The 24734-nt window shown below is 40.1% G+C and overlaps 2 protein-coding genes across 2 annotated transcripts; both read right to left on the bottom strand.

Moving 5' to 3' along the window:
* Nucleotides 1–513: 513 nt before the first annotated feature.
* Nucleotides 514–9976, bottom strand: si:dkey-90l8.3 (LIM domain transcription factor LMO4-B). The gene is made up of 5 exons (XM_053503501.1): nt 9708–9976; nt 5853–6072; nt 3881–3977; nt 2365–2514; nt 514–1120 (listed from the first exon to the last, which is right to left on the bottom strand). Exons 2-5 carry the CDS (start codon nt 6068–6070, stop codon nt 1112–1114), a joined length of 474 nt encoding a protein of 157 aa, XP_053359476.1. The 5' UTR covers nt 6071–6072; nt 9708–9976; the 3' UTR covers nt 514–1111.
* Nucleotides 9977–16469: 6493 nt separating this feature from the next.
* ccn1l2 (cellular communication network factor 1, like 2) lies at nt 16470–22717 on the bottom strand. Its single transcript, XM_053503497.1, has 5 exons — nt 22423–22717; nt 21287–21500; nt 20237–20572; nt 19848–20047; nt 16470–19664 (listed from the first exon to the last, which is right to left on the bottom strand). Exons 1-5 carry the CDS (start codon nt 22474–22476, stop codon nt 19359–19361), a joined length of 1110 nt encoding a protein of 369 aa, XP_053359472.1. The 5' UTR covers nt 22477–22717; the 3' UTR covers nt 16470–19358.
* Between the last annotated feature and the right edge of the window lie 2017 nt (nt 22718–24734).

The following is a 24734-nucleotide window of genomic DNA, read 5'->3' on the forward strand; positions in this document are numbered from 1 at the left end:
TGCCATTCAATTGAAATGACAAAGCCAGATTAGTCAAGGGCAGAGTGTGTGTGTGTGTGTGTGTGTGTGTGTGTGTGTGTGTGTGTGTGTGTGTGTGTGTGTGTGTGTAGGAAGAGAAGGAAAAGGAGGGGTGGGGTTTAGAGGGGTGTTGTGTACTTTGATTGCAAGGCGGTAAACACTTAATGCGCGTGATTGTTTTCAGGCAGTGAATCGAAAGCAGCGAGTCCCTCTTAATTAGCTAGGAGGCAGATTAGGCTTTATTAAATTCAAACACAGGATCAGAGCAAAGTTCAGCCTCCCCTGTGCAAATGCAAAAGCAGACATAAACATGCATGCACACACACACATGCACACACATACACACACACCACGCATACAATTAATTGCTTCTGTAATGTTCCGAGCTTTCTCGCTCCTTTGGGTAATGCGTTTCGCGCCAGCGGGAGTGAAGTTAATCACTACATGAACAAACAGCAATAAACAATAAGCATCATCAGCTGTGTGTTTAAAAAAAATTCAAGTTCCATCTTTTTTTTTTTTTTTAAGCATTTATTGTATAATGCGTTTTTAAATAAGTAAATGTCACATATTGACCATATGATTGAACCAGAACACATGGCACTGTTATAAAAAGAGTATTTACACCCTGAACCACGTCCAAAAAAAACAACAAAAAAAAAAAAACATACACCCACTGTGGTTCTGTCGTCTAGGAAAAAGCAAACACCCAGCAATAAAAACGAGAGCAGGAGCAGCGCAGTACTGTAGAAAGCCACACTTCAGGTTCTTCAGGACGTTCCAGGATTAAAGTCTTTATGAAGAGTCTTTATGAAATCCAGAAGAGTCCGTTAGGAGATACACGCCCCGGCCCGAGGGGAGTCTTGCGTATCGAGAAATCCTGCCGCTCCATTTAGAAAAAGGAAAGGAAGGAAGGACGAGTTCCTGCAGAGGGGCCGCGGAGTGAAGTACAGAAGTGCTTTAGGGCCTTTCAGGATGAGAGTGCATGCACAGGAGAGCTGGAGAAGATCACGAGGCCAGAGAGAGAGTGTGTGGGAGAGAAAGAGTGCAGGAAGGGGGATGGAGTGAGGATGCAGACGAGGTGGATGGGATTTCAGCAAACCTGTGGAGAAGAGAAAACAGTCAAAGCTTTAGTTTCAGTTTATTAACTTAAAGTTTATCAACATTTTTTCAGGAGGACGTTTGGAAGCTGGACTGATCCACAAAGTTCCTGCTTTAGGGTCCTGAATGGAACCAGTCTGTATTCAGTTCAATAATGACCAGGAAACAAACTAATAATAATAATAATAATAATCATCGTCATCCATAACCATATGCAATATGTAAAATTGTTATTCCTGATCAGAAATTTGACCCAGGTTGACCCGGATAGGCGAGTTTTGCCCTGCAGGTGATGTCACATGTTTTTCATTTGGCGTGTGTATAAGCCGCTGTGGTTGAAAGCAATGCTACAAGGGATGTTCAAGTCAAACCGGGACTTTTATGGTGAATGATGACGACATTTATAGGAGACGACGTGATGAGACGTTTAGCCGCAGTAAAACACGTTTTAAAGAAGGCCGTACGTCTGTGAGTGACGGTCCCGGCCGAGGAGCCCGCTGCAGTCGTAATTCCCATAAGTGGAACACCTGATCCTTGACGGATAACTTGTCAAAGACTTGCAGAAGAGATGCATCTGTCTGCGTGAACTGTACACACAATCAATCATTCACCAACACGTTACGGGAACTCGGCTGGAAGTTATCGCCACGCCCCCCTGACCTCGCTCCGAGACATTTCCACACGTTCGGGCTATTGAAGGAGTTCCTGGGAGGCCGGGGTTTCAGATGTGAATCAGTTAGTCTGATATAAAGCGTTCTACCTCGATGGTGTCCAAGCACTAGTGGGACACTGGGGTGAGTGCAGTAGTGTAGCAGGGGATTTTACTGTATAGAGGAATAAAGGGAGTTTTTATTCTTACAACTGTACAATCAAAAAAAGTCACAGTTTGACTAGAACATCCCTCGTATATCGTTACAACTGCAAGACAGTGACGACGCAGTGACGGCCCTTGCTAAAGCTAATAATGATTTTAGTTAAGATGCAAGCTCTAGTCAAAGCAGCACAGGGTGTGGTCTGGGGCGGAGTTTTGGCAATGATTGGCAAGGAATGATTAAACAATAAAAACACACAAATTATGCCTTGAAGAGACACCAGGTAAGTTGAAAGGTTACAACCTAGAAGTTACGCAAACATGCGCATCGCAAATAATATTAACATGGCGTTTTTGAGATTCTTAGACCAGATCAGACAAATAAGCCTTTAGTATGTCAGGAGCAGCGCGAGGGATTGTGGGTCCTCACTCACTTTTTGGTCAGGCAGCACGGGGTTGCCTTGCAGATGTGCGCTGAGGAGGGCGGCACTGGGTCTGTCGTGCTCGCAGAAGATGGTGCCGTTGACGTAGTGGAACCGGTCGCCGGGGACCAGGCGGTTTCTGCACGTCGCGCAGGAGAAACACTGAAAAAGAAAAAAAAGCACACTGTTAGCTTCAGTTGGGACGAGCACGGTGCGATACGGCGTGTCTGAGGAACGGAATCGGCGTTAACCCGCCTGTCGCCGCCTCTGTATTTGCGTGCTGTGGATATTTAAAGAAAACCCGGAAAGGTCAGAGCGCTCACAAGACCAAACATGTGCTTTGTCTGAGGGCTGATTTGCATAACAAGGGTGTCGGCAAGATCAGTATTAATGAGGCAAATACTGCAATAATGAAACGGTGTTAGTGACATTATCTCCATAAAGTCTTACTCATTTCCGGACTTTGTGCAATTATTTTTGTCAAGTGCTTCCTCTAAACCTGAAGGTGTTTCTGGAGGATTTCGTACAACAGCAGCTCTGCCAGGAAGGAAAGGGGAGAAAAAAACAAACAAAAAAAAACGCGCAGGGTCTAATACGTAGGCGGTCCAATGGTAAGTTGTTCACGGGGAGTTGGACTGCAGACGGTCGACTTGGTCCAACAGACGGATTGAAAACTTTTTTGGGAGTTATAGACGAGACATTTGGTGTCAGAAAAACCCAAAAGCACGGACGAGCGTCTCTGCAGATAAACACAGATCAAACTTAATATACAGATTTTGTCATCAGCACTATGGACGTGACATGACATTAACTGGACAAACCTTTCTAAACTATGAAAGGGTTACACTTGTGCCATGAAAGAGACCGGAATGAACACAAAAAGTGTATCGTTCAAATGTTTTACTGCGGCTAAGAGTCTCATCACCGCACTGTGCTCGAAGTCTTCTGTAAACATCAATCACTCGGATGCCTTCATTCACTAGAAATGGCATCACAAGTCCCGGTTTGACTTGAACGCCCATCGTATTCATGACTCAGTAGTCCTGCTTTCGAGCTAGAGGATTGGCTTGCATTTCATGCTTGGTGAAGATCTAACCATTTACAGACCAGACAGGATTCTTGTAACCAATCAGAATACAGAAGGCGGGATTTATCATGGAATGGAAAACATCTTTGTTGTTGTTTTTTTCTTTAGTAGCTCAGTAGTGGACAAGTTGGATGAAAAGGACAAACAATAGGGATTAAACACTTGTGTGAACGCCGTTTAGAGCAGAATCAGTTACTCTGCTTCCTCACACCACTCAGGTTTGAGAATTTTCCTGAAACAGAACTGAAAATAAATATCTTCTATAAATATAAAATGATGAGTGTCTAATCCTACCTCTTGCTATGTGTTTAATATAATGGCAGCGTTTGCTTTCTGTTCCATCTGCACATTTCTCTTCGGCGTGATCACACACACCGAACTGACAGGAGGTTAAACGTTTATTTTCTGACACCATACCAGCAGACGGGCCGCGACGCTCACCTTGAGGTGGTAGACGTTGCCCTGCGCCCTCATCACCATCTCGCTGGGAGGGATCGACTGGCCGCAGGCACTGCACGCACCCGTGTGCCCGAACAACCTAAAACACACACACACACACACACACACAGAGGTGACGAGTGAGCTGAAAGGATCCATCATCGCCCTGAGGGACTACAACATTCACTATCTGTGTTTTTAAATGGCACCCCTGAGACAACTCGCTATAATGAGCACATCATTAAACGTACCAGGCTTATCTTAGCCACGAAGGAAAGGGACCAGGGTTACGATACCATACAAGTTATCTATGACACTTTGAAGCACAGGGGGAAAAAAAAGTGCACGATGTAAATGAGTCTGATGCAAATGGAAGTAAGAGCAGAACATCCGTCAGAGCCGAGAGCCGCGTCGGCTTCGCCCGGCTCATTTGCATGGCAAACCAGGACGCCTTCACAGACACGGCCCTTGTCTTCACTCGGGAGGAGTTTGTGGAATTTGCTGTTGACTCAAGGACGAACCGATCCAGGGGGGTGGGGGGACGGGGGGTAGAAAAAAAAAATATTTTAAAAAGTCGTAATTTATTCTCAGACGCAAACCATGATTGTAGAGAGATTCAGGATTACATCATCACGTCCGAATGTAAATTTGGACAAGCGCTCATTCACGGGAACGCTGGGGTACGAGATGCAACAGGACATCAAACACATACGTCAGAGTTCAAGTTTGGCCAAAAAGAGTCTGAGATTCGCTTCTATAGCTTGGTTATAGTACAGTATTCTATTGATGCATATTTTAAAAAAATATTCATAAAAAAATGATTTTAATCCGACAGGAAGCAGCACCTGTGTGAAATCTCATAACTCATAAAATACATTTATTATAAATACACTCAATAAATGTTATTAGAATTTATCGTTGTAAACATTACTGTACTGTAAAATAACCCAATCATAATAATGATTAATGATCATAATAATAATAATAATAATAATAATAGGTTTGCCTAAGGTTCAAGCTCACCAACATTCACACCTGAAACCCTGTTGTCCAAACGACCCATGGTGGGACAAATCACCATGGCAACATCAGTTTCATTTTTAACACTCTGCATACAACAATAATGCAGGTAATAATAATAAAACTACTGCGAAAATCTTTAAGAATGTCTCAAAATAAAATGACAAACAAAATATAAGATTATTAAGTTTATTTCTACTTATTACTAAAATTACAAGTGAAAAAAGGCTTATTCTATTTACTGGTAATTATGCTAGTATTTATTATTTATTTTTGACCCAGGTTGACCCGGATAGGCGAGTTTTGCCCTGCAGGTGATGTCACATGAAAAAAAACCGCCGTGTTGAGCTCTTACAGGAAAACAATCAACAATGCCTTGGTGTGACTTTTACCCATTTTAAGAAATACATTTCTAAAACTGGCAAAATTATCTGCCAATAAAAGAAAAAAAGAAAAAAAAAAGTGAAAAAAAAAAAGTTATCAAAAAAGTTGACAATTTCTCTTGAAATAAGTTGAATAATCTTATATTTGGTAAGTTGTAATCTTATCTGTAAGTAATTGTAAAGCGACTTTTCCGCTTTGCGATGGTGCGAATACAACACGCATTTAGGAGAGACCACACTTCGGATTTTACACCTCGATGTTTTCCTGGACTCGTGATATGCCATGCAATAATCTCCCAACTGCAGCTAATGGAAACGTATTAAGAAAGCCTTGGCACAGACATGATGTTCTGGGTCGACCGATTATCGTCCTGGCTGATCATCAGGGCCGATATTCAGCATTTTTAATTACCAGTATCAATACTTTTTCTTTCGGGTCAGTTCATCCGTGAAGGTGAACAGCAGCCGGAGAGCATCCTGAGCATCCTGTCCTACAGTCGCGGAGCATCTAGATATCTACAAATGTTTTTACAACATGCAGTTTGTGTGTCTCTCGTGACGGCGGTTCTGACCTGATGTAGTCGCTCCTGCACAGGATCATCCCTCCTTTGCTGTAGCAGGTGGTGCCGATGTCGCCCAGCTGAGCCTGGCAGCACGAGCACTTCAGGCAGCGCGTGTGCCAGTAGCGCTCCATGCTGAAGAGCAAGAAGCGGTCGGCAATCCGGCCTCCGCAGCCCGCGCACGCGCGTGACACACACCCGGCTCCGCCCACCGCCTGGCTGTTCACCATGCCTGCAGAACAACAACGGGGAACAGTCAAGCATGTCCGACTCACTCATCAACAAGTTACTACAACAGGCTCAACCGCTGTAGAGTGTGCATGCATACATTATATTCGGGTCGAAAGTTTGTGCCCCCTTATGACAAAACGTTATTTGTATAGCGCCTTGAAACGATGGTCATTGTCGCCACGCAGCATTACAGAATGGAAAGAGAATTACGGGAATTGTATGAAATGTGTATGAATCAGAACGATTAGATTGTTGCTTTCTTATAAAAAAAAATCACCAAGAACATAAAGACTTGAAAATGTTTTTTTAAATAGATCTGCTTGTTGTTTTTTTAACCTGAAGCTGCAGAAATCAACGAATTATACATGTTTTTATGAATATAAAAAGGGAACCATGTATTCAAAGCCGAGTCCGTGTACGAACCTTATATTTATATAATCCACTAGGAATGTTAACGCGGGTTTCCTGCCATCACGTCACGTACAGAAGAAAATGAAACACTGATTAAGGAATAAAGCGCCTCTGTGGATTAAGTCATGGAATTTCAGACTAAAGGAACTCATGAATGCTGTAACGACCTTCCCAGCGTCCAGAGCCGCGCGTCGGCGTTTAACATTCAGCACGAACAGACTGAAAAGTTAACGGACAAAGTTTTTATAGACTGGAGACTGGAACTGGTGAACTACTTCAGCACTCTGAACTCGTGCCACAGAACACAGAAAAATACATTCGCTTTTTACTGACATGGAAAAGCAAACTATAACACACACACACACACACACAGGGAAAAAGAAACACAAGAGTAATGACGATGTCAGTTTTAAACCACAACTAGATTTGCGCTTGATATAACCCTCGGGCCTCGACACTGTAACCCGACACAGGAAGCTCAATAATCAGAAAATCTCCGGAAAATTAACTTCAATGTGCTCCGTGTGAAGGGTTTCAGCAAAAACATTGACCAAAAGTGAACTCGTGTGGCCTGCGCGACAGCCAGCATCAGAGTATGGGCCAAAAAAAAAAAAAAGAATGCACACACACAGATATTAAATAAAGTCCTATACCTGACTAAAGCATAACGATAGTTAAACAGGTCTGTTACTTTATGAATAAATTACAAGATTTATATTATACATGCACACAAACACATACATAAATAAAGAAGAGGCGCTGGATGCAGAGCTCAAATTACATCCAGGTAATGAAATTTCATTTTGAACTCTTTAAAACTTCACAATAATTATGTTAAGGCAACAAAATTATTTATAAGATAGATAGAGGGAACCATCAAAAGTTTTAGGACAGAAGATTTAGTTTCTACATTCTAGAACAATAACACACATGGTATTACATGATGTTTTAGGACACGAGGGTCAGCTGTTCTGGAAACGGTTCTTGTAAGAACAGTATTGTGTCGAGTGCGTTTGTAAAACCCATCAAGCTCCATGATGATGAAACTGTCTCTCATGAAGACCTTCTCGAGAAAGCACGACCAAAACGTAGCTCTGCTGCAGAGGAGAAGTTCATTTAGAGTCACCAGCCTCAGAAATCACCAATTAACACCAAACATCATCTCAGATTAGAGCCGTTATGAAGGATTTACAGAGCAGAAGTAGCAGATAAACATCTCAATTTTAATATCATAGAGGAGATTATTGTGTTTTATGGATCAGGATGGCCTTCAGCATCGTTTTACAGGAAGACCGTGGAGTTACAGTAGAAGAGGTGTAGATAGCTGGATGGATGGATGGATATACACATGCATATATATGCATATAATTGAACTACAGTTCCAATGCTTAATCAAGTTGGCCCATTTTTATTACTTTATATACATATATACCTTATAAAATAATTTTTGTCTCGTAATGTGCATGCATATAGATAAAAATACACATTTGCATTTAACTACAGTTTCAATGCTTCATCAAGCATGGCCATTTTATTTATATACTTTTGTACTCCGCTGTACTTGTATATCCAAGCAGTTTATTACACACACACTATATATACATTATATATAGCTTCATGACAAATATTTATATAGCAAATAATAGCTTTAAGATGATGTTTGCATGGATTTCTCAAACAGCTTAAATTTTCTTTCAATAATTAAACACTTAAAATAGATTATTAACTTAAATCATCATCATCAAGCTCTACATAAAGCCCTGACTATGCACATATATAACCTGTAATAAATCGCAGGATTTTGCAAACCCTGCTATCCATAATGTGGATTAAATCCATACTGTGATTAATTGTGCAGCTTCAGTTACTGCACTGTATAAAACTGAATATTGGTTCAGAACGTATCAGAATGCATTATCTAGCATCATCTTCCCTTTGGAAACAGTGTGTAAATACAGCACCACATTGTACAATTAACTCCCTGCAGGACGTCCGCATGCTCCTCTACAGGAATACGATTTACTCCTAATCCGACCTCCCGAGCTTCCTAACAAGCGGGTAGACGATGATGAAACCTGTGCGGACGTGACAAGATGCAGACACTGAATCATCACGATCCAGGAAAGTAAACAGAGCAGGAGAAAAGGGGAAATCATCCAGTGCAGACTGATCGTATCAGAGGAACTCCACCAGGATGGAGATCAAGACTGAAGAAAGCTCTCTTTATGAATGAGGTTTCAAGATCTAAGGCACCAATAAGTACTGTACTGCATTTACACTTGAAGATTACAAATGTGTGATGATATCTGATAGTTTGTTTTTTTTTCTTTTACCCCCAGATCCAAGATGGGTTCAAAGCTACACGAAGACGCAAGAAGGAACAGAAGGAGATTTAACACAGCTCAACTTTATTCTTTGGTCTCATCTCAAAGTCAGGAGTCGTTCAGAACGGTCTAAAGCACTAAAGGAGGAAATCATCTGTGTGGAACAATGTTCAACCTTCTTGTATTTTTAGCGCACACAAGTGTCATAAAATCAGACTCTGGCGTTTGCTCGGATTTATACCTTTACAGATCCAGTAGATGTACAGATCCAGTATTCTGTATGAGGCTGAATTTAAAACATCTGGAATCCAGTTTAAAGTCTAATCAGTTACTTGCAATGAGTGTTTACGGATGTAAAGAACAGCATGATTTTAACACACAGACGGAGTTTGAAGGCAAATTAACAGCACAGGGTTTTTCCCTTTATGCAAACACACACACACTGAGCTAAAAACACCATTATCTCACTCCCTTCAGACAGGAGTATAATTGGTTATATTAACTATTCTAATGATAGATTTCCAGCCACCAAGGATAAATAATAATAATAATAATAATAATAATAATAAAAAAAAATACATAAATAAACTGGTGTTAAAAAAACAATCTATATAAAGAAACCAAAACAATCACTTTTTAAAAAATGTTTTATATAGAGAGTGGTTCAGTTAAAAGCCTGAGATGATAATGGTAATAATTAAAATAACAAAAACAATAATAATATTAATAATGAAAAAAAAATACAGGTTTTAAATGGATACTGCTAAAAAAAAGACAAATAAAATCTATATATAATGTTTTTTTTAAATAGAGTGGTTTAGTTCTTAAATTAAGAGTGGTTTAGTTGAATAGACGAGATAATACTAATATTAATAACAATAATAATAATAACTCCACTTACCTTCAACTTTTTTTGCGCAGTAGAACCCCAGAGACAGGTGTTTTCAGTTCCCCCAGCTGTTCCTGCGTCCAACCTTCCAACTCCTTAAACTTAAATGTTATTCTAATAATAATTAATATCTGAACTGGATGATGCTGATGACCCGGTGAGGGTGATGACGGTTACCATGGTGCGGTGCGGTGCTGTTCGGATCCCCTGAGTCGCGACCCGCTCCGGTGTGAACAGCCTTTACACGGCTCCGTGACCGGAAACCATCGACACGCGCTTATTTCCACTCCACTGTGTCCGAGCCGCGCTGTACGCGCGCTTTTTTATGAGTCTTCGAGGTGACGTAATCGTGTTGTAGCCCCCTGCAGCCAATGAGAACCGCTTGAGGGCGTGGTTAGGAAGAGCGACGGTTTGTGTTCGAAATAGCGCGGGTTGCCAGCCCCTCTGTTTTCACAATAGTTGAGATGAATTGTGTTTGAGCTCATTTACTGCAAAAACCTTTTTTTCTTAGTTTTTTTTTTTTTTTTTTTGCATGTTGAGGGTTTACTACCAATCAAAAGTTTGGACACCCCTTCTAATTCCATGGTCTTGTCTGGTTTTTATTTCTTTCCACACTGTAAAACTATGCAATAATAATAAATTAATTATTATTCTAATAATAATAAATTATGCTTTTAATAATAAAATATACAATAATCTCTTTGATCTGTATTTGATACGATATTGGGATGTATCTGTTACTTTTGCTCTGTAAATCCTTCATAACGGCTCTAATCTGAGGTGCTGTTTGTTAATTGGTGATTTCTGAGGCTGAAAAATACACGTGACATAATACTGTTCTTATAATAATTATTAGATAATTCCATAGATTATTGATAAGTGATGTAAAATAATGCAGATAATGATATTGATACTGTAGCACCTGTCAAGGGCTGGGATATATTTGTCAGAAAGTGAACAGTTGGTTCTTAGACAAGGGCCAAATTGTGATGTCTAGATGACTCGGTCAAAGCAACTCCAAAACAGCTAGAAGTGGCAAAAATTGCTGGAAAATGTAAAACTGGTTCTGATAGAAAGGTGTCTGGACACAGAGTACATTGCAGTTTGTTGCGTATGGAGCTGTGTAGCTGCAGACCGGTCAGGGTGCACATGCTGATCTGTGTATCAGTATCAAAAGCCCTACGAGAGGGCATGTGAGCATCAGAACCAGACAAAGGAGCAACAGAAGGAGGTGGTATAGTCTGATGTGTGTGTTCAGAAGAGTTGAAAAGTGATGGCACAAGGGTGAATTATGGGTAGATGGCAAGTAAAAAAAAAAATAATAATAATAATAAAAAAATAATAAAAAAATAATAATAATAAAAAATAATTATAAAAATAATAATAATAATAATAAAAACACAAGAATTGGCTATTTGTTCTGTTTAAATGTGTTGTTTTTCCTGTTCTTGAGTTTGTGCTTAATCATATTTATAATGTTATAATTTAGAGTGAAAGAACAATAAAGGAAAAGCGAAGATTTAAGTGCGGCTTGTAATGGTGTTCACCAGCAAAGCAAAAATTCTCTAATACTTGTGAAAATATCATTTTGCTCTTTAACAATTTCTTTCAGTTTTATGCATATTTCTGTTTATACAAGACTCCTTAACTTTATGTTAAATGACTATAAAATGACTTTCTTTAGTTTATTAATAGTGCAGATTATTATAACTCCACATCATGTGTTTGCTGTGTTAATAAAGTTAAAATGAGATGTAAATAAAATTAAAGCTTTAGACTTAACCCAAACCTTTAATCACAACTTCGATCACCACATGAAACTAAGATAAATGCATAATATCAATTTGTTCAAAACCCATGACTTTTCTTCTATTAGTTCTGGTTGCTTTTTAAATGTAAATACAATTTATTTTATTGTAAAACATTCTTTGGCAATTTTCAGCCTAATTACAACAGTAAAATAAATAACCTTTTTTATTATGTTATAGAGAACATTTTACTGCAGTACCCTTACCGACCACTAGGGAAATCACAATTTGAGAAACACTGGTCTACAGAGTACCAGTAGAGAGCAGCAGAGCTTTATAAGAGTCTAAACTTCTTACACACACACACACACACACATACACACACACACACACACACATATATATATATATATATATATATATATATATATATATATAGTCATTTTCGACTTCTGTTGGTTTTATTGTAATGCTGTAAATATGCTCTCTCATACAATTGTTACATAGTTAGTACCAAAGTATTAATATTAAGATTGTCCTATACTCACTCACTCATCAATCAAACAATATGGTCAATTTGGGAACGTCAATTAGCCTAATCTGCTTGTCTTTGGACTGTGAGAGGAACCGAAGATCCTGGAGCGCAGTAAGAACAAGACAACAATACTAACCACTACGCCATCATGCCGCCATTGATTTATACATGTTGTTGTATTATTCTTTTTTATTTTTTATGTTAAATCTTATATTTTTCAATTTTCATATTGTTGGTACAATTTTCATATATTTAAGCTGGTTAAATACTTTTATAAAAGTTGAATACATGAATAAATAAATTTTATTAAAAATAAATTTTAAATACCATATACAATATGCGAGTTACTGTAGGTGCGAGAAAACAAAAAACATCCAGCATAGGAGTATAGAAACCCCGTTGTGACGAGGCAGTTTGGGAAAAAATGGCTTGCTGTTTTGAGCTGACGGGAAGAAAATGGCAACTTAAATAAGCACTCTGTACATCTGTGGTGAGCAGAAAAGCATCTCAGAATGGAGGCGATGTCAAACCTTAACATCATCTCCTTCATCTACTGAGCAGATAAAGTTTGTAAAACCCTCAACAGTTTTCTCTTCTGGTCTCCTGCTGTTTATATAAAAAGAGCAACATTTCCTGTTTGCAATCTGCATGTTAATATTTAAGGCCAGATCTGAACTGTTGCAGAAAGGCTGCTCAGTTTGGATTAGATTTCGTCTCCCTCCAATCACACCAGCTCACACTTTCCTTAAAATGAATGAAACTAAGTGTAGACAGATCATCTTCTCTCTCTCTCTCTCTTTCTCTCTCTCTTCCTGTCATCACCCAATATCTGCACGATATACGACTGTTTCCCTTCTGTCTGGTTCCCTGTTTGTGAAGTCGTTCTTGTCGTCAAGGGACACCATGTAAGGTTGACAGGAACTTTGACGTTGCTTCCACGACAACTTCACCAGCACCCATTCCCGCCGCTGAGTAAACATATAGGACCTTTAGGATCTGGGGTTGATGTTGCCTTCCGAGCAAATTCCTGACCTATGGCTGTGTTTTACGCCATGTGTGACGCCTGAGAGAGGAAAGAAGAGGGCGTTAATTATTCACGTTGTCCCAGGCACTAGATAGTTGCAATTCATCTGCTTCTGCACTAGTTAGCAGTTAGCCTGTCGCTTTACAGGTGTATAGACAGACTTCTCATCTAACATCTCTGACAGTCTGAAGAACCACAAATAAATAATTTTGACTCATTCAGGCTTCGAATTCCTAATCTGGAAGACAAGCAGCTGTCCACGATCGTGATTTCAGCATATGATGTCATACCAACATGTCATACCGCTCACACTGTCTGCAATAACTTCTCTATTTCTAAATGACCAATATTTTATTAAGATCTTAATTCTGAGTTCCAAAATTATAATTAATGTCTCCCTCTGCTATTTAACAGACTTGTCTTTAAAAAAGAGGGTATTGAGTGCTCTGAAACTTAAAGGGGAGATGAGGGGGGTTATTGCCCAGGAAGGAAAGGAAACAGTAAAGCTGTGTATGGAATTTAAGACGAGAGTGTGATGTTTGCACTCCACTGTTGCATTGTGTGTGGAGAGGGGAAGAAACGGAAGAGCCTGCCAATGAGCCTCTTTCTCTTCCTCTTCTGTTTCATGTCTGTCCATCCATCTGTCTACAAAAATATTCAAAGTGGTAACAACAAAAGTTATTTCAGAGTTGTTTCAGAAGCGCAAGGTAGGAAGTGCTCAGGTGGTAAAAGGAAACTTAAAACATAGTTGGTTTAATGCTAAAAGTATATAAAAGTATATATATATATATATATATATATATATATATATATATATATAGATACACCGTAAAACCTTGGATTGCAAGTAACGCGGTTAGCGAGTGTTCCGCAAGATGAGAAAAGATTTTTAATAAATTTTGATTTGGAAAACAAACAACTTTTGGTTTACAAGTACTGAGTGTCATGCATGCACCATAACTGAGCCAATGGTTTTTCCTCTCTCTTGTGCTGCAAAATCGTGGGTAATCGTCTCCCCTGCTGGATCTTAGTACACATCTCTTACTGGGATAATCAACATCCATGCACATGTGTATTGTTTACCATAACACTGTGACAACGTCTGTGTGTGTGTGTGTGTAAAAAATTTATTTTGTGTCTGTATGCGTGTACAGCGCGCATGTTAAGCAAAAGCAAGTCTCATTAGAAAGGTTAAAGATCCATTTTCTCTCTTTGCTCAAGGCTCAGCCTGCTCTTTGTGTCTGTGTGCGCATGCGTTACACACATACACACACATACACAGATCCCTCCTACTTTCGCATACACAGACACACACACTCTTTCTCTTTGCTCTACACTGAAACACCGCTCTGTCGTGATTCTTTTTAAAAGTAAAGTGCAGGTTAATATGTTTTATTTTTACTTTACAGCAGTGATTCAGTTAGGGTGTTGCTCAATCGAATGTGATTAGAGAGATTTTTTGTTTATTTTTCATATAAAACAGAGTTTCCATTGTGTGCGCACACAAACCCACACACACACACAAACACACACTTATCTGTCAGGATTTATTTTTTACTTTTTTTAAAGGTAAAGTGCAGGTTAATTTGTTTTATTTTTACTTTATATTTTTTGTTCATTATTTTTATGTATTTATTTTTTTGACCTGTGCAATGATTAGTGTGAGTTGAGTAATTTGGTTTACGAGTGTTTTGTAATACAAGCCCGCTTCCGGAACGAATTATGCTCATATTCCAAGGTTCCACTGTATATATACAGTATAATTGTGTAAGTATTCAGTTCAAGGTTCTTAACTTAATACAGGGGTGGTGAACCTGTGGCTCGCAAATGTATTTATATGCAATTGCCGAATCTGATGCCAAATGAAATTTTTTTTTCTCTCGTGCAATTTAACATACTTATAGACTAACATGATTGACGTGAAGTTCGTTAGTGGCCTGTCTATCATCAATTCAGAGTCAGGAAAGCGTACATCTGCAGTTATCAAAAGTCATGTTGGGATCTAAGAAAGGTCTTGGCTGTGTAAAGCTGATGATCATTTTCCAGACTTTTGGGCGTTTTACTGTATTATTCATCAAGAGCACTTGGTGTCCAAAAAGCTGAACAGCATCATGAAAGCTCTGCCGGAAATTGTATACGCACACATGCTCTCAATCACAGACAGTTAAAAAAAAAATCTTGTTGATGAATTTGTTGAAGATCCTCCATCTGATCTTTTTCTGCACTGCAGTAAGAGATGGCTTTCAAGAGGTAATGTGGTTCTCATTTCTTTGAGCTTTTGAATCCGGTGAAGCTGTTCCTTGCAGAGAAACATAAGAACTATCCTGAGCTACATGTTCCCCATTGGATTTCAGATTTGCCATTTTTAGTCGACATTCTGCATCATCTGAAGGGACAGAATGTGGATCTGCATGGGAAGTTAAAGATGCTGCCTGGCCTGGTGCAGGGGGTTTTCACATTTGTCAACAAACTCAAGCTGTTCAGGACACATCTCCAAAAGAGAGACTTCACACATTTTCCAACATTGTTGAAGGCAAGTGGACAAGCAGCAGAGGTTATAAAAGGGGGTACTGCATGATATGCAACACTGCTTGAAAATCTTGAGAAAGGTTTCGAGGAGGGATTCTCCAACCTACGGCAAAAAAGACCACAGATTACATTTCTGATCAACCCATTCACTGCTGAATCAGACTTTAGTAGAAGATGAAGCAGCATCTTAGCTTGAAATACTTGTAATCGAACTTTCTGAGGATGACAGACCGAAAAGCGCTCTGAAGGAAGGAACAGTGGAGTTTTGGAAGACTGGCCCGGTTGAGAGATATCCCAATGTCAAACAGGCTGCACTCAAACTACTGTCAGTGTTTGGGTCAACCTATAACCTTCAATCACATTTTTTTACACTAAAACAAGTGAAATCAAAGCTTACTGACACATATGTGAAAGAGTTACGATGAATAGCCCCAACTGAATACAAGCCAGACCTTTGTGGAAACCAAGGACTGTCAGGTGTCCCACTGAGTCAAATAAAAAGAGGTAGGCTGATTTAAATCCATGAAAACTATTGTGTTATGTAGTTAAGTTTACTGTATAAGTTATTGTGCTACTGTTGTTTGCACATCTGTTGTGTGGCTCTTGGCAGTGATAAAGATTTTATTTTTTTTTTTTGGCTCATTATGGCAAACAGGTTCGCCACCCCAGACTTAATAGGTCCATGAAATAAGGGTGCCAATATTTTTGCCAGCCATCAACTCAGACACTCACTTTGACAGGCAGTTATAACAAAAATGGGCAAAATTATATGAAAGTAAAAATAAACATTATACATAATAATTCTATCTCTCTGTCTGTCTGTGTGTCTGTCTGTGTGTCTGTCTGTCTGTCTGTGTGTCTGTCTGTCTGTCTCTCTGTCTATGTAAACAAATAAAACAAAGGAACACATCTTGTTTTAAATACTTTATTTACTGTATTTGACTTTAACACTGAAGGTCAACGCCAGCCAACATGGTAAATAGAACACACACGCAGACACACATACACGCATACACTCCAATACACTCTTACACAAGAGAGCAGCTCAGAAAATCGAAAGTAAGTACGCCCCGAAAAATGGAGCAATCTCTATAATCGTGGTCACTCCACTGCCCGTGAAGCCAGTATACTGTACAAAAAGGAAATGCAAGCCTTAATGTTCTAGATATCATCTAATAATACACAATCATAATCATCTGTATCTGTACAGTCTGACTGTAGACTTCTTTCTCCACAAATAACCACGTAATGACACACACGAGGAAGTGAAGCACTCCTGTAGTCTATTACCAAAGCACAACATAACCACGTACAATACACTGGATAATACAAAGTTAAACAATATTTGTTTCGCTCGAACCGATGAACCCATCCGATGTCCATCTTGTCTCAACAGACTGTTTTTGTGGACTGAATCAGGTCCATGTCCACGTCCAACTCCTTAAGATATAAGAAGTGCTTGTCGCTTTTCTCATGCTAGTGCTCGTCGTTCTTTTTCCTATCGACTGTGATAGAAAGTCAGGAAGAAATTATATGTTTGTGAAAACATAAGTTCAGTACATAGGTTCCAACTTACGATTAATATTAAAGAATTATGAATTCTGCACTAAATGTTGATCAGATTCACGAAAAAACATTCGAGGCTTGAGAGAATCATAAAGATTGTAATCTTCCTAAAGTTAAATATTTGTGGAAAACTAATTTAGCTAGCCATGATTACAAATGAACATTTTATGTGAAATCACATAACATCACCTTGAGCAAAAAAATCAGGTATTAATGCTGCTTTACAGTAGTCCAAAAAACAGTTTGTAAATGTTAAAATATGAGGGGCGTTCAAGGCAAACCCGGAGGTTCATCATTAAACCAATGTATGCATTTTAAAAGGCCGAAGCATGGCTCTGAGCCCGCTGCAGTCATTTCTGTGAGTATTCAGCAAGTGGAACACCTGATCCCTGAAAATTGCCGGATAACTTTCAACACCAACACCACATGCACATTACAGGAACACTGCTGGGAGTCATTGCCACGTCCCCCGTACAGTCCTGACCTCGCTCAAAGACGTTTCCACATGTCTTTTCCTCCTGTTCAAGGAGTTCCTGGGAGGCCGGGGTTTCGGCCATGAAGCAGGAAGTCTGATCATGGCTCCAGAGTACTGAGAAAACTTTCTACCTTGATGGTGTCCAAGCACTAGTGAAACACTGGGATAGGTGCATTAGTGTATCAGGGGATTATATAGAGGAATAAAGGGAGTTTTACTCTCATAACTGTGTTCTGCTATTCTGCACAATCAAACGTATAGGTTTGACTTGAATGCCCCCGTTGGAGTTACACAACATTTTGCAAAAACTCTAAAGAAATTGTGATAAAACAATGTTAATAAAAGGTCAACTGCAAACGAGCATCTGTTACGCTGTTATTTGCGGCTAGCTGTTAGGATGCAAAAATAGTACAAAATATAATACAAATCTTATGAACTTACCATAGGATTTGTTGGTAAATTGTGTACTTTTTGGTCAATATTAGTGTCAGTAAGAATAAAAAAAAAAATCATAATTAATGTTTTGGTTAATGTTTCATAATCTATGATCAAAGCGCAGTTCTTTTTTTTTAAATATAAAGAGCCAAAGTTACATTGAAATTTTGTATGTGTTTCTATAAAAATAAAAAAAATTTTGAACCCTTTGATTTGTTTTCCATTTCTCAAAATTAGATTTTAAAACAGTAATCCAAGAACAAACTATGTCGTATTTTTAAATGTCTGTTTTTGGTATAAAAAAAAAAAACAAATAAAAGAATGACCAAAAAGCACTTAGAACTTAAGGTTATGATTAACATAATTAACATTGGTTGAAATAATTTCCCGTTCAATTCCTAAAATTATTCCAACCTACGCCACTGAAAAAGTCTCTTATAATCCGTAAAATACGGTAAGCGTCCAACATGTCAGGTCCCAGCAGGAACCGGTCTCTAGAAGTCCAGTAGCCGAGTTGTTCAGTGTTTCAGCAGAAGTCATACCCTCTAACACACTCACACACCCGGCAGAAAGACACAACACGTTCTCGGGTGAAGCAGGAGGGAGAAAAGACCCCCATCGTAGGAGGTTTATGAGATTTCACTCCTGGTGAACGTCTCATCGTCATTATGGCAAAAACTAAAAATACATTTACACAATTATTAAGACATGTTTGGTGCCTGGAACAGGAAATTATATGAGCAATTGCACTTTAGCTAAAAACATGCAGCACAGAAGCTCTTGTCGTGCTCCTTCCATGGATGGAGGTTGTGATGTCTAAAGCAATGTCTATAAATTGTTTCTATTTGGGGTGGAAGAAAGGATGCAGTTCCTTTAGAATCCTACCGGTGGTAGGCTTTAAACAATTCAGTGTAGCAGCATAGCGTCCTATCTGGAGCAAATTGTTTGCTACGTTTGTTTAGAGTAGTAACAAAATGAAGAATCGCAATACAAATCGAATCGACTCCTAGGTATCGGCATAATATGGTATCAGGTGGTCCCTGGCGGTTCCCTTCCCTATCATGCAGTCATTTACGGAAATAATTTAGCATGACAGACACCTACGTCTGCTTAACTGTTAGCAGAATTAGCACAATTAGCATCTAACTGAATTAGTGTCACAGTGCTAGTGCAAAAAAGAAGCTAAACCAGCTACATTCAGACACCAAATATGTCTTAGCTTACAACCAAAATTGTGTAAACGCCTTTTTAAAAAAAAAAAAAAAACAACAACAACAACTTATATTCAAATGCCTTTTTTAACGAGGGGGTGCAAATGTATTTTTGTGTAAAGTGTAACGTGTGTCTGTGATCAGTGTGAAAAAGTGTGGATGTCGTTGTGCAGGCTAACAGAAGGCAGCGAGTTGTTGCCGTTCGCGCTGCAGTAGCTCTTGCTGCAGCGACAGCGTTGAATCCACATGACGTTACGTGTGATGTTTTCTCCATCAGGACAGCGGAAGCGCAAACGCACGGTGCGAGTCTCGGACGGACGACAGCATCTTGTATCAGTGCACGTGCCACACGTTTTGGGCCGGTACCGCCTGAGTGTAGTGCAGCCACCGAACGAGATGTGCTCCGGTTCTCGGGCCCTCAGCATCCGTCTACATTTCTTGCCTTTCTGCAAAGAAGACATCGACGGACAACGATTTTGTTAGCGACAGCTGGTTTGCGCCGTGTTTTTATCCTGGTGTTGGTTCAGAATCAGCAAAGCAAGTAAACGTGTTTACATTAAACCAATGAGACATGAAATCTCTATCCCCTTTCTCTAGAGATTAGATTAAGGCTAGACCCTGCTTCTTACCTTGACTAACGGCAGAGGGCCACACTCATGGATCTGACAGAGACGCATCTCCTGGACGAGTTTACACTCCGGGTTCATGTTGGTCACGCGGCTAGAGAAGCCAAACCCGCAGGAGGCGGAGCACTCGGACCAGTCCGTGGTTTGATGGACGCACTTAGCGGACGGAAAAGGAACTTGAGACACAGGCAGCAATGTCCGTTCTGCGCAAATAAAAGAAGACACAAGCAGGATGAGTTATCGAGCCTGAGATCTTTAAAGAACATCCCAGGATGTGCTAACCATCTAAATAGAAAGAGCCAATCAGGTTCCAGTATGAAAATTGTTAACCGTTTGTGATAGTTAACACAGGATCTTATTTTGAACTAACACTTTACTGAGACCTGGTTCACCTTGGAAGGCGTCTCCTGCCCTGGCCACGAGGTTGAAAGTGTGCAGCAGTTTGTTGATGTAGTTTGAATGCGTTTGCACAGATGGTGAGTCACGGGGCTCTTCGTTGATGCGATTGTCGTCGTCACACACCCACTCCTCACAGCAGCGGCCAGGTGGCAGCTCCAGGCGTGGGTTGGAACAAGGCCAGGAGGGCAGGGGTATGCGGTGTGGACAGAGCGGCATGCAGCCCACAACGCCATCCATGCAGCTGCACTGATGCTCACAGCTGGGCTGGAAATCCTCACCATGCTGGTACACGCGACCGCCGAACTCGCACGGCCGACCCTGAGCTTCAGCTACGGGAACACAAGTGGATACATCGACTTATCAAGATAATCTGAGCCTTAAAAAAATGAGCCTTATCCTCAAGTCCTAGTAGTTCTACTTGGTGCCAATCCTCAGTAGGAACCATTGGTACATCTTTCTTATTCTGTAGTACATGAATAGTTCCAGGTCTCCCAAGAGATTCTATCTGGAAGAAAACATGCTACTGTACAACTTTAAAAAGCCAAATAAAAATATTAGTTTCTAGGTGGACCTTGTGGAGCTTGAGCCAAAAGGACCAATGTTATTTAGAGCATCAAGCATAGCACCATGAAGCATTCTTCAGTTGGTTCCTCTTGGGCAATCCTGTAAATATCAACGCAGAACCTTACAACATGATTTCTACTTTGAGTATTGGTACTGAGTAGAATGTCTAACAAGAGAAGAACCCTTAAGTATCTTAAGAACTCTTGAGTAGCTTTCTCCTAGAGAAAGAGGTTCCTTAAAAGTCCTCAAGTATTCGTCTCTTTCTTAATGTTCAGTGAAGAACCTTACGACAAAGTTTTTACCATGAGAAAGTGTTTTGAGAATCCTTAAGTGTCTAAAGAACCTCTTGAGGAACCTCCTTCTTTTCAAAGAGTGAACTTTGGTTTAGAGAAATTTACTGGCTGGAGTTCTAAGGTTTGTTCAGTGGAATAAAGTAGCCATAACTTATCTTGTAGTAAACATTTTTATTGTCCTCTCACCTCTGCACAGGCCGCGTTGTGGGTCACCTCCGGCCCCTAGGTGGCAGCGCAGGCCTTTAATATGGTCGCAGGGTTTGTCTGGGCTGCATTCCTGGTTAAACTGTTGCGCACACACCTTACAGCAGCCACACTCATCCAGCACCAAGCTCACTCCCACCGGGCACGAGGGGGGCGTCGTGGGGCACGAGCACGACCCTGGACAGCCTCGTACCACCTGGTGAAGCACAGCATGAGGAAGGAGGAGAGGGTGAGGGAAAGGCTCTGAACGGTATCATCTGCTGGATAGCTGCAATGTGCTTAGGTTAAAAATTACTTGTATAAATAAAAGGTAAATAAAAATCTTCCTGCTGTGAAGCGACAAAGCCATGACCCTAAACATGCTTGCAGTTGTAGTCAAAATGTCTGACAGATGTGCGAGACGGAGAAGGCTGCGTCTGGGTCAACATATCGAAAGTGATGAAGGATTGAGACAGACTCACACACACACACACCATTGCAACTGTTTGGTGCACTGTAGTGACCTTGCCTCTTGTGATTGAGGTTTCACACAGTAACTGTATCTACTAGTAGATCTGGATCTGGTTAATATTTGGATTTGAACCCAAAGTGGGAGTGGCTTATTAAAAATGAACCCTATCACTATGCCCAGTAGCCTGTCTATGACTGTCTCATCACTCCAGATGATAACTATTATTATTATTATCCTGCTCACACAGGTATTATATTTAGTCTGTACCTCCCCTGGAAAATGTTCAAGCTTTTTCAGTTCTCCAAAATATAATTAAAGCAGTAGCCTAATTTTAGGCCACGCCCCCTGATCAGGCAGTTACTGAATGCATGGGCTTACTTTGTCCTGTAAACTTCAGACATATAGTAGACCACCATGAAACCTGTCATGCACGTCACAGTTTTTGTGCGTGTGTGTCCCAATGTAGACCTCGCGAATGAGAATGTTCCTCGAGTTATAAATCATTATAATGACCGTGTCCATAGTGAAAAGCCTCATTGTCAAAATGATGGCTAATTACGAAATGGCTCACAATTTTCATTCAAGCACCGGTCAATTACATTAGTCAGGAGTCTGACTAAAAGAAAAAAAGGAAAAACAGATTACAGAATGGATCCTGTGTACTTACGTCTCCAGCAGCACAGAGAATAAGCAGCAGCACTCCGCACACAACTGCCTGCATCCTTACACTCCTTGGAGAAAAGATTTTCTCAGCGTCCTAAGAAGAATTTCTAATATTCCAAAACAAAAAAAAACAATTAATCCAGCAACAGTTCCAGATGTCAGATATCCAGGATGTCCAGACTCCTCGATTTATCGATGTTGATTTCGTTATTGCTGTTGTCTTTTTCTTTCCAGCTTAAGGAACCGAGTGACTGGTTAGAAGTCTAGAGTGTGATCTGCAGAGAGCCGGTGTGAGTGTGTGGCTCGTGGAGCTTTATGGAGGATCACAGCTGGAGCGGGTCACCTTATAGAGAGAGAGGGAGAGAGAGGGAGAGGGGGGCGAGAGAGAGAGAGAGAGAGAGACAGGCCCACTCTGACATAAGAGCACAGAAAATTGAGCAAAGTGACTAAGGAAGTGCTCTCTCTCTCTCTTACACACACACACACACACATACACACACAGATATTTCAGTTAGGTAATAGTGCTAAGAAAAAGAAAACATCCAGTTAGTACACGGCACTGATTTAGCTGTTGTGAAATACACAAATCAAACCACAATCTCCAGCCAATGATAAGAACAAACTGATTAAAAAGACGAAAAGCACCATCACATGCTGCCTCCTGATTGTTAATAATCATAGTTTAAGCGAGAATGTAATGTAGTTCATGTCTAAGCTGTATAACTGCGATGTGTCACGGTGCCCTTCAGACACCGTGGCATAAATGCTGGGCCTAATGGATGATGGACGTTTGTAATATAAGCATCTGTAATGGTCCTGCACAGATGGTCAGGCCCTGGCAAACCAGCCTGGTTCATTAACATGACAAAAAAAAATTTCATGTGGGATAAATTCTGGATATATTTATAAACAACAACAATAGGTCATGGAAAAGACGAAAAACTAAAATTTATTTTAGGGCTTGAATCAAATCAGACCTTTCTGAAGTATTTTGCTCTTTAACGAGCGGTTTGACAAACCTTCGTAAGCGGTGTTAGCAGTGGACAAATTGTAGTTTTTACAAATACATAAAATTACAATACAACTCTACCATTATATAAAAAAAAACATTTATATTAAACTATTAGCTAGCTAGCTAGCTTACTTGTGTCATAAAGAATAAATATAGATGTTATTTCAGCTTCTGCCATTAGGGGTCGTCACGTCAGGCTACACGATCTGCACATTTGACATGGCACAGGTTTTTATTCTGGGCGTAGGATCAGCTCTCAATACACTGGCGGATTTTTCTGCTTTCATAATGCGTAAGAACCCTGTCACTGAGCCACTGCTGCCCCTAGAGGATGTAGCTAGTAATGTAGCTTAACCCTGCACTACTGTTTTACTCGACAAAAATTATATTAAGAGAATGTTAAATTCATGCTCAAATAGCTAGATAAGATCTAGTTTGAAAACGTTTCCTTTATCACATTCAGAGTTTATTTTCTCTTCTTGTTTATTGGGACACGTCTGCAGATGAGTAGTAGGGGGCCAGGGGTAGCTCAGTGGTATTGGACTACAGTTTGGATGATCCCAGGTTCAAACCCCACAACCACCAAGTTACCACTGTTGGGCCCTTGAGCAAGGCCCTTAACCCTCAACAGCTCAGATGTGTAATGAGATAAAAATGTAAGTCGCTCTGGATAAGAGCGTCTGTCAAATGTTTAAATGCAATTGTAGTAGTGCTACAGCTTGGTCCTTTGGCTCAGTTTAGTTCAGATCTACCAAACACACAGCACACTTCATGCAGTTGATTTGGGATTCCTGACGCATTTGGACTTGTTAACCCCTGTTAACCCCTGAAGGTCCCGGTCAGGGAGGACGAGGTGGTGTCAAAAAGTTTTGAGACTAGTTTTGTAATAAGCCAACAGATGAGCACTGACCTTGCATTTAAGCATTTGGCAAAAAACTTTTTCAAGATCAACATCTTTTATTTCATTACACTTTTTAGGGTTAAGGGCCTTGCATAAGGCCCCAACAGGGACAACTTGGTGGTCATGGGATTTGAACCTGGGACCTTCCAAACCATAGTCCAATGCCTTAACCACTGAACCGTCATAAGTCAGTGCGCCAAAAGACATCATCTTGTGCATTGTGCCACTTTGCCTCGTCACCCATAAAAGTAAACATTTCTACAAAACCAGTTGTTGTTTAAAGTTGTTGATAAAGTCATTCGTAGCATGTCAGTTTCTAAAATCTAGAGCAATATTGAAAAGTAAAGTTAATTTAGAAAACATGAAAGAGGTTTGAGGACAGGTTTTTATTAATAAGCTACAC

The sequence above is a fragment of the Clarias gariepinus genome, chromosome 9, assembly GCF_024256425.1.
Source record: "Clarias gariepinus isolate MV-2021 ecotype Netherlands chromosome 9, CGAR_prim_01v2, whole genome shotgun sequence".
In the NCBI taxonomy this organism is placed as follows: domain Eukaryota; kingdom Metazoa; phylum Chordata; class Actinopteri; order Siluriformes; family Clariidae; genus Clarias; species Clarias gariepinus.